This window comes from Chrysochloris asiatica, unplaced genomic scaffold, assembly GCF_000296735.1.
Source record: "Chrysochloris asiatica unplaced genomic scaffold, ChrAsi1.0 scaffold00213, whole genome shotgun sequence".
Lineage (NCBI taxonomy): Eukaryota > Metazoa > Chordata > Mammalia > Afrosoricida > Chrysochloridae > Chrysochloris > Chrysochloris asiatica.
Window position 1 is genome coordinate 4,315,808 of NW_006408731.1, and position 11,325 is coordinate 4,327,132.

The window sequence follows — 11,325 nt, forward strand, 5'->3', positions numbered from 1 at the left end:
CAGCATCGACGGACTCAAGCGTGGCAACAGTAATGAGGTTGGCCCAGGATCAGACAGTGTTTCGTTCTGCTGTGCATAAAGTCGCTATGGGTCGGTACCGACTTGATGGCACCCAACAACAACAATACAATGTAACTGCTATGTAAATAGCACTTTATGTTCCCACGCAATCACTTCCCCTCACCCCACTGTATTTTTCTCTCCATGTTGGTTGAATTCACGGATATTGAGCCATAGGATGCTGAGGGCCACTTCTAAAATTTCATTTACAGAAATCTTCAGTCATGAAGCACTTTTCCTTACATCTCAATTTTCACCAAGTAAAACACAGAGCTGGAGAGACTACTGATTTGACATTATTAACAATGTTTAAAAATCACTCATAAGATTTAGCAAATAGACTTTTAAAGTAAATGTTTGTAAATATATAAGGGCGGGGCTTCAAAAAGCTTATGGAAAAATGTGGATTGAAAGAAAATGGAATTTTTCCATGAATTCTTTGACTACCACTTGCCCATCTTTAATAGTAAATCCAGTGTCATTGGGCTGTGGAAGAGTCTATGAAACCAATTATGCTAATCAATGAAGAGAGAATCTAAAGACTTTAACGATATTGAGAACATTAGAATGCAACTTACCTCCCAATAAAGCTATTTTGAATATGTTAATCTACCGCTGATAAACTATGAAGGCAAAGACTATGTCTGTCTTTGCCTTCTACTCAGTATTCCATGCTGTCTAGCACACTATAGAGTCTCAATTTAAGTTGAACAAATGTGGTAAGTAAATGTGATTAAAATATAATGGAACTCCTTTCAAATATTGGTTGATAGCTTCATTAATATCTGATTAATGAGCTTTATTAATATATGACTTAAGAGTGAGGCTTTTGCTATTTGTAGCTAATCTATGAATTCAGGAGCCCTTGTGGCCCAGTGGTTTAGTGTTGGGTTGCTAACCAGTAGGCTGAACATTTGAACCCGCTGGTCATTCTGTGAGAAAGATGTTCAGCTTCAGTTTAGATTACAGTCTTGGAAAACCTACGGAGGCAGTTCTCCTCTGTCCTATAGGATCCTGATGAGCTGAAACTGACAGCAGGATTGTGGAGTTTTCTTGGCAGAAGCTACTCATTATTTTGTTGTTCTTTTTATTAATTTTTTAACCATTTTATATTGTGAATTGAGTGGAGGTTTTCAGAGCAGATCATCAGTTTTACATCCAACAAATCACATACTGTCTTTCATCTCAATGATTGCAATCCCCTCCATGTAACAGCAGTGATCCCACTTTCTCCCTGTGGTTCCTCTCTACATTTCCTTCTCCTTCCCAGCCCCTCTGAACCTTGTCCCCAAGTAAATGGTGCCCTTTTGCTCTTGAATGGTTGACCAGTCTGTGGTGAGCACACCTCACTAGTGTTGTTTCTCCCCATACACCTATCCACTTTGGGTTGAAAATTGGGCCATGAGGGTGAGTTCAGTTCCAGACCTGTAGGGTGGCTGAGGGCCATGGTCTAGGGTTCCTCCAGTTTCTTCCTAACTAGTAAGCCCAGTCTTTTTCCCCCAAAATGTTGAGTTTTGTTCCACATTGTCTCCCACTCTATCCAGGAACTTCTTATGTAATCCTTCTTTTCAGAGTAGTTGGTAGTAGGAGTCTGGCACCATCTAAGTTCTTCTGGTCTCACAATCATGGTGACTGATGTGTACGTGTTCCATTGAGTCTTTAGAATTAATTGATTCCAAGCATCTTCAGTTTTCAATGCTCTTCTTTCTTCTGCACATGGAGAAACCAATAGTTTCACCTTAGATGGCCTTTCAGTTTTTTAAGATCTCTGTTCGCTGTTCACCAAAGTAGGAGGTAGAACATTGGCTTCGTGGACTACATCATGCCAACTGGCCATGCTATCTTCACAGACTATGGTACTGAGAACCCAAGTCCAGCAATTTTTTGCCACAAGGCATTTAGTAATGTCCACGAAGCTTTCCTTATTTGGTCCCCTTGTATGCTCCACCACACTCACGGGTGTGTTTGCAACAGAGGTAAATACCCATGTACAAATGTCCTCTGTCAAATTCTTATATATTTGTGGGTATGTTCCCACTCTCCCTCCCATACCTGTTCAGCCAATGTATCTGTCCAGGTAGCTACCTGTAGAACACTGTTGTTGCAGGGTTGTATATAAGTCTTTACTTCTGTCCCCTTTAATCTTTGCATTCCTACCTGTGTTTTCACCTGTCATCATCATTCTTTTGCCAACTTCTCTCTTGTTGTATATATTGACTTCCCTGGCACCCGAATTAAAGCACTGTACTGCTCACCATAAGGTTGGCAGTTCAAACCCACCAGCCACTCCTCAGAAACCCTATATAGGTCACTATGAATTGAAACCAATTTAACAACAATGTCAGTCTTTTTAAAGCACTTCATGACATCTACTGTTCTCACAAGCATCTTTGTTGTAGTAGTAAGCTACTACGTGGAATACTGCACTAAAGAACTTTACACCACTCAAAAAAAAAAAAAAAAAGATATGGCAATTCACAAATTACATGAAGAAAATTTTTGATTAAAATGAATAGCTTATTGATTTTAACAGTGCATACAAGCTGTGAGGGCACATGAAGTACTGATTTACATCTTAGCTGAGGGAAGGGAGGAATCTGTGCATACATTTATGCATATCTGACAATGTACATATTCATAACTGCTTTGAGAGTATCGTCTTTAGACTCAAAGAGAATTTGAATCTATAACTCCTGTACACTGAACATTTAATGTTCCTGACAATGCTGAACAGGAATCTCAAGGACAATGAATTAGTCTCAAACCTCAATTAGCCCATAATTTTTATTTCATCACTACATCTACAGAAGGGATCTCAAACAGTAATATAAGTTGACCGTCAAACAAAACTGCAGAACAGAGAGCCAGAGAGAAAGAACATCTATACCAACCTGGGTAGTTCAGAAATGCAAACTACCCCCCCCAAATTTGATTCTGTTGCATACATACAATGTGTATTTGACTATTACAATTCATTCAAATGCTTCAAATAAGCATTGATTCAAAAGCACACAGAACAGACCTAACAAGGATTGAGCAGAGGCTAAAATAAAGTCATTGGTACCTGTGGGCACAACTTTTATAAAGATCAGCAACAACTGCCAAGTTCATAACCCAAAATAAGATTTTATTTTTTTAATGCACAGTAGACGCAATCATATCAATAGTGCATAATGTAGTCACTCAATGATAAAAAGAAATCCAATTTATTCTAGTGCCCCAGAGAAAGAAGGCATTCACTACCACCTTCTTTGTCTTCAGATAGCATGTCTTACTTCCTTCCCTCAAGCATATCCAGAATAACAAATGGAACATTAAAAGCTCTAGAGAAAATGAATTAACCACTCACTTTAAGGGCTCCGGAGACAGTTTTGTGCCTGAAAGGTTGATTTGCATCAGAGCCAGGGAACTACTAAAAAACTGTTTGAACGAAGGGGGCACGTCTTTTCCTTTTCTGAAAAAAAAGAAAACATAAAAGTCACAAGAGAACTTTCGTTTCTATCCCAGCACCCCACACTTCCAAGCTGTCAAGCATCTCAAAGCATAGAATTATGCATGGGTTACTTATACATTGTGAAATAATCCATAAATCAGTGGGAATTTCAAGTAAACAGAAACAAAACGTCTGAAACCTAAATAAATGAAATGAATACAATTAAAGGAATAGTATAAACGATAAGATATCTCCTAAGTCCTGGAAACAATTTTCTCTTGTTCTACGCAACCAATCAACTCGATGTCTTTTTATCCTAGATCACCAGGAAAATCTGTCTGAATTTCAAGGAAATTGGGAGTGAAAGAAGGCATTTATTTCTCACCAATGTATAAGAGTTCTCCCACTGGGTGGCATAGAATGTTGAGGATCACTACTGGCATTTGGCAATAGTTTTTAGATACATCAAGTTACAAATGCAACAGATCCAACGTTAAGCAGAGGAGCAGTATAGAAAGTCTGAATGGCATGAAGCCTGCATGATAATTAGCCTATTCAGCTATAATGCACAACCTGCAAATTGAATCTGTTCAAAGATGAATGCAACTATTACAGTAGGAAGAAAAGTGGATCAAATCAAACAGCTCAACAATAATGTAGAGTCAACACCATACTATAGTGTTTTGATTCAAGAACCAAAGTTGGAATTTGAACACTTTGCTTGTTTTTTTCTATCTGATAGAACAACGGAAGGACTGCAGGGTCCACATAAGCACTCATTTAATCACAGTTATTTGTATTCTGTGGAGCAATCCATAGAATCTCAGGGCAGATGGCAGCCTAGTGGTCCAGCTCAATCACAGAATAGTCAATATTGGATGAACACAGATCTAGAAAAATCTATCAGTATTTAAAAAGGGTTTTAAAACAGGACAGATTCAGGCTATTTGGGAAGAAAGATCTATGCAATCACAGTATCTGTCGTGGGAGATAAAATAAAGAAACCTATGTGGAATGTGAATTCTAGTAAAATACTGTATTAGGCATTTGAAACAACTCGAGCACCAAATAATATAACTCTGTATGAGCCAATGCTGTTATGCTTTGAATATCGTTTTCCTGCTACTTTGTGTGGAGTGTGTCAATGTTCCCAAATACTCACTACCCCTTTCTGAGGGCGGATGATGTTCCCTCACTCCACTGAAGGCAGACTTTGCATGCGAATTCCTCTGCCCAGTGGGTTAGGAGCAGTAATGTAAAATGTGTGACTTTCAGGCAGAAGCATTTACAGCCAGTGTGTATACTGTATTGTCATGATCTTTTTCTCTCTGCTATGAGATTGGTAATGCCCCAAAATCGAAACTGCTCTGCATCCCAAACAGAAGATGATGCAATAAAGTACCACAGTCAGCCCTCAGTGGGTACATCATAAAATAGCTGTGATCAAAAGCCCTCCTAGATGTAGTCTTTTGAGAAAGTTGTGGCATACGTTTGCTATCATGCAAGTTGTCACCAATGCTGAAGTATTGCACTAATAATCGGTTGCCATCGAGTTGACTGCAACTCATAGTAACCCATCAGGACAGAGTGTTTGCCCTTGGCCTCAGAGGTTTTCCAAGGCTGCGTATCTTTATGGAAGTCGATGCCATGTCTTCTTCCTGTGAAGCAGCTGTGAGGTTTGAACTGACAGCCTCTCAGGTATCAGCTCAGTGCTTTACCACTGCACCACCTTTTACTGTTCTAACAGTATGATAAAATAGACAGTTACTCATCTGCAAGGCACTGTTGTGAAATAAAGCACGCCACATAGCTGAATTTTTTACAAAGTGAGAGCTATCCTTTGGAAAATACGAGCGAGCTTCAAAAAGTTCATAGAAAAATTGAATGAAAAGAGAATGGAATTTTTCCGTGAACTTCTTACAGACGATTTCTATTATCACACAATTCCCATATTATTAAATAAAATATAATGACAAAAATATTATTCTTTTATGACATCTGGTAATAAGTTAAAATGCTATTTGTTGTACTGTAGTAATACAGTATGTGATCCCAGAATACCATACTTGAGTAAACTACTTACTTTTCATAATTCTTTTGTTTTCTCCCTCCATTCTGTATTGCTGCTGCTTATAAATCCTTGCTGCTTCTAATCTGCTGCCTTCTTTTGCAACCCATTTGAAGTCAGAAGGACAGTAGTTAGGTACCTTTGACTGGTCCTACACTTACACAAATTAAAATGTATGAGCTTTGGGGTAACTATTCTTCTTACTCCCCCGGGGTCATGTACACTTACTTCCAAGTTTATCTTTGAGAAATAAGTGCTTATGTTTCTAAGAGGGTTTTTACTACAGTTAAGAGAGAGCGCCCATCTACATATGGGAATAGTGCATTATCATATAGTTCATATAGGAGGCTGCAGTTATTGATAGCATTAACCCATGGTAGATAAAGATAACAAAAGCTTGAAAATTTCAAGGCCTAATAATATTCACAGATAATGGTTTAAGGCAATCTTCTTTCATGGCCACTACTTGCTCTTTATCAACCTATTTTCATTATGACTGAAACTTTCTCTGACTGGCATTCCAAATGGCGACAATAGTGGGAGTAAATCCATACCTGTGAGAAAAGACAGTTCTGGAGACATTGAGCACAGCCAAATGTTGAAGGCACCCACGGAGAAGAGCACCACACACCTGAGAAAGAAACAAGGAACTCTTATTTTCAAATGCCACGAGGGCCAGGAGAACGTCTTATTACAGAGAAAACCCTTTTATCCCACACCTCAATAGCTGTTCTCAGACCCTCAGTGCAATTAAAAAACAAACATTACCATGTCCAGGGGGCACTCTGTATTGGATAAATCCAGATGAGCAATAGCATTTGGCTGGGCCAAAAAACTGTACATGTACTTGAAATGAAAAAAAAAAAAAGTATTAGGGCACTAGAGACATATATACACAGACATACTCTCCAAACCTCCCAGGATCCTTCTCTATCTTTCCCAAGAGTATTTGCAGAATTTTCTCTTTCATTTATCTTCCTTGAAATAAAAAATTCAGAATATTTAACATAAAACTGTTGTTAAGTGCCATTGAGTCGATTCCGACCCATAGCGACCCTGTGTAGGGTTTCCAAGGAGCAGCTGGTGAGCTTGAACCACGACCTTGCAGTTCAAATGCCTTTGCAGTCTGACGCATTAGCCCACAGCACCACACCAACATATAATTAGAGGGTGAAAAAAGGCCAAATGGAATCTTGGCTATCAAGCTCTCCTTTTTGCTGCACATGATTTTGTTTTCCTGATTAGCTCAGTTTTTATTATGTAACTCTGGACCGATGCTAATTAATTTTAACCCCCTGAGATAGAAATAACACCTAACTTGCAGTCACCCTATCAGGATGCTAATCACTGTTGAAAGTGTTGAAGAAACCCCTAATTCGAACTAGAGGGTGATCTCAGGCCATCCTCTCTTGCAGCTAACATATTGGTGTTTATAGCCTTACTCTTACTTCCAAAATCTAACAAGTACTATGACTACAAAACTAAATGAAACCTCACATAGAGCAACAACACTTCAGGTTGCAGGGGATTACAAAATCAAAGCTAGCCAAACAATAAAATTGATCATTCTTTGTTGTCCTCAAACTGCCTTTGTGAGTAGCAACTTACAGAGTTCCCCACTGTTGTGCGAACAGTTAACTTCTCCTCTATTTCAACGGATGCCACTAGATCATTTCAGAAACAAACAAGCTTATACTGTACATATTAAGTACAGCAGCTTGACTACCTAGTGCTTCTGGAAAATTCTCTCAACCAAAGCATTCAGAAGAGCCATGAGCATTTTATACACAACTTAGAATAATCGGACACAGAATGAAGTATTTGCATTATGAAAAGTCCTGATCAGGAAAATAACCTTTTGCTGTTACATGACAAGGCCTTGGATTCTAGGTATTTCAGTTCTAGTGGCTTCAAAAGGCGTCCTTCCTGGCAGCACAGTGTTTATACACTAGAGTTGCAAACCAAAATGTTGGCGGTTTGAACTCACCAGGTGCTCTGCAGGAGAAGCATGAGGCAATCTGCTTCCATAAGTAATACAACCTTGGAAACCCCATGGGGCAGTTCTAGTAACTCATATAAGGTTGCTATGAGTCGGAATCAACTTGCCGGTGATGGGTTATTGGCCTCAACAGACATAGTCTTAAAAGGTGGGTGTGGTTTTACTCTCAGCCACCAGATGGGGGAGCTCTGATCTACCTTAAATTGGCCAACACTTCTTCAAGTGGCAAGCCCTGCTAGGCTGCTTACCCAGAAGGCAGAGGGTGGATCTAAGTTCCTGTACCTGCTGCAAACTCCCAGACCCTCTTCCTGGATGGAGCTGGATGCCACGACCCCTTCTCAGAGGCAAGCTGGGACAAGATCTACCCCTGGCCAGGGAAACAAGTCCTGGGCCACTTTGTTGTCTTACATAACTATTAATGCTGCTACTTTAGCTGAGCTTTATTATTTAATTGTCTGTGTCTTCTTTTATCGCACCCTCTTGTGATGCAGTAGGGCAAGTACTGGATGACTAGTCTTAAGACTGGTGGTTCAAACCCACCAACCGCTCCTTGGAAATCCTATTCAGGGTTGCTAGGAGTTGGAACTGACTCGATGGCACTTAACAATTTTCTCCAGTTTATCAGTGTAATGGTTTAGACGTTTCACATCAGACCCCTTGCTTTTCCTGGGGACTGAGATTTATGAGCTATCAGTGAAAGTGACAATTGAAGTTGGAAAGTACCTAGAACAACCCATGGCACACTAGGAAACAAGTATCGTTCGAATGATTTCAAGCACCAGGGAAGAGGGGAAGTGAAACTAAACTACAGGGACCATGGCAACAATCCAAGTCCTTGTCTTCAAGTGAAAGCGAAACTGAAGAAAAACAAATATAAATCCAACTGCATTTTCTCTTTCTGAAAAATAACAATGAAAATTACGGTCCTTCACAGATGTTCCTTTTCTGTAGGTCCTACTGCTAAGGGACTTCTTGTATGTTATCTTGGTGACCAGAGGGGATCAACCAATCACCACATATGGCATCAGACCTAAGCCACTGTATTGATGATGCTGTTAAGAGCCACCGAGTTGGTTCCGACTCACAGTAACCATGTATAGGGTTTCCAAGGAGTGGCTGGTGGGTTTGAACGACCAACCTTGTAGTCAGCAGTAAAGTTTGATAAAAGCTGACAAGCATTCACAATATTGACTCAGTTGCATGGAAAATCTTGTTACAATTGAGGGGAAGCATTTTGCCTGTGGCCTGTAACTCTAAAGAGTGTTACCAGATTATTCCTAACCCTCCCCTCTCTCCTTATCCACCAGCAGCAGTCATGGAACATACCAGGACTGAGTGTGATCTCTTCTGTGACTCACACAAGGATGCCATGCGTCAGAATCTACTCAGTGGCAATTGGTTTGGGGTTTATCCCAACTCTCCCTTTCACTTCCACAAACTATAAAAAAGTACCAGTCTTCTCAACAATATTGCATACTGTATAATGAAGAAACATTTGAAAACTACCAATTTTTCTTGTCAGGCAATTTAAAAAGGTATAATATTTTTAATTAATAAAAAGAAAAATCTGTTAGTAAAAAAAGTTTTTCCAAAAAGAATGAAAACTTGAGCATCATTAAATGAGAAAACAACTCCAGGGATAAACTACATTTAATTAAAGGAGACTGTAGAATTTGTCTTAAAACTTAGTCTTGGAACTAAATTATTTCAAGGTATCATGCATGATAAAAGGAAATACATTAGAATGTCTAGAAATTAGACCAGGCCTAGTAAATACAGTTTATTTAAAGAAGAACTTATGGAAAAGAAAACCTACCGAGAGGTCATCTCCGCGAAGGATGTTCCCTGAGAGGTCTAGGTGGATGAGGGTGGTGGCGGTCAAAGGGTTGGCACTGAGTGACTGAGAAAGACTATTCACCCCTGCAACAGTGAGAAGATCCAGGTTCAATTTTCACTCCAGGAAACAAAAAGGAGGTTTGAGAGTTTCTATAAATGTCCCTGTTCTCCCATTAAATTGCAGGACTGAGGTTAACCAGAAGTTTTACCATGTGTCTTCTTCTGCCACGCCCTTAGGAAGAACAGGTTAACCACAGATGCAACCACATCATTTTGTTCTTCCTATTCAGTGTTCTGGTGTGGCGCTGTAGAATAAGTATTGGACTGCTAACTACAAGGTCAGTGTTCAAACCCACCAGCTGCTCCTCAGAAACCTTATACAAGTTCACTATGAGTCGGAATCTACTAGAAGACAATTAAACAACAACATTCATTGTTCAAGGAAAGAAAGGATTCTAATTCTGGGAATAAAGCAAATCTCTTTGAAGTCTTTGAAAGATGCAAGCAGTCTCATCGACAATTTGTATCCTTCTCTTAAATTCTGCCAGATACTTCCTGATTTACGGTTTAAATGTTTAAATGGTGCATGCCAAATTCAGATGCTTCGGGCAAGTTAATATAGTAATACACGGCTCCATTTAGCACACTGCACCCAAAACAGCATTTGGGTTAAAACGGATTTTATGAAGAGTGAGGAGGTAATTTCTACACATTAAGAAGAAAAGAAAACCATACACTTTAACTAACAGACACCGTTTACATAGAGTGAACACAAATGGTTCAGGTTAGAGTCAACTGAACTCAACTGAGAAATACTGCCTCAACATCTGATCTGCCTGTGCAGAAGGCAAGATCATCTGCAAAGAGGGAGTCGTGTTCTGTTTGTTCTATGCAGGTTAACAGTAATTGGTAACTGCTAGGACATAATCTTGAGTGGGTGGATTTTTATAGGAGCTCTGGTAGCATAGTGGTTACGAGTCAGGCTACCAACCTCAAGGTCAGCAGTTCGAAACTACCAGCGGTTCTGCTCCCGTAAATATTTACAGCCTCAGAAACCCTGGGTAGGATCACACAGCAGCAGCAGCAGCAGCAAGACATAGCCTTGAGTAGGTGGATTTTTATCAGGGCACTACATTTTATCAAAGAATAGAGATTACAGGGTCACTATGAGTCAGAAGGAGTCCTGGTGTGGCGCTGTGGGTTAATGCGCTAGACTGCAAAGCCATTTGAACTGCAAGGTCGGCAGTTCAAGCTCACCAGTTGCTCCTCGGAAACACTGTATAGGGTCGCTATGGGTCGGATCTGACTCGGCGGCACTTAACAACATGAGTCAAAAAGGGCTCAGTGGCAATCAGTCGGGTTTGTTTTAGAAGCTCTCTGGCTACTACCCAACTGTCAGTTTGTTGTACTGTGGTAGTTTACATGTTGTTATGATGCTAGAAACTATACTACTGGTAGGTCACTTATGATGGACAGGTTTCAGCAGAGCGTTCAGACTGAGAAAGAGTAGGAAGAAAGGTCTGGCAATCTACATCTGAAAAATCAGCCACTGAAAACCTTGTGGACCAAGCTTGTACTCTGATACAGAAGGAAGCCACCATGACAGAATCTACTTTGACAGCAGCTGCTTTTTTTATGCTTTGTTTTTCTATTGGTTGTTGGTTGTTAAGTGCCATCGAGTCGGGTCCGACCCATAGCGACCCTGTACAGGGTTTCCAAGGAGCAGCTGGTGAGCTTGATCTGCCGACTTTGAAGTTCAAACAGCTTTGCAGTTTGGCGCAATTAACCTGTAGTGGCAACATCAATGGGCTCAAGCGTGGCAACAGTGGGGAGGCTTGCCCAGGATCTGGCAGTGTTTCGTTCTGCTGTGCATAAGGTCGCTATGGGTCAGTACCGACTCGATGGCACCTAACAACAACAACACTAATT

General features: G+C 40.2%; 1 protein-coding gene across 1 annotated transcript in view; it reads right to left on the reverse strand.

The window, feature by feature from the left end:
* Window positions 1–11,325, reverse strand: part of LRRC16A (leucine rich repeat containing 16A) — a 441,803-nt gene that overhangs the window by 140,728 nt on the left and 289,750 nt on the right. Inside the window, exons 12-15 of the mRNA XM_006872823.1 lie at window positions 9,377–9,480; window positions 6,330–6,407; window positions 6,116–6,192; window positions 3,410–3,514 (exon numbers count right to left, since the gene is read on the reverse strand). Coding sequence (XP_006872885.1) covers window positions 3,410–3,514; window positions 6,116–6,192; window positions 6,330–6,407; window positions 9,377–9,480 — 364 coding nt within the window. The remainder of the gene's footprint in view (window positions 1–3,409; window positions 3,515–6,115; window positions 6,193–6,329; window positions 6,408–9,376; window positions 9,481–11,325) is intronic.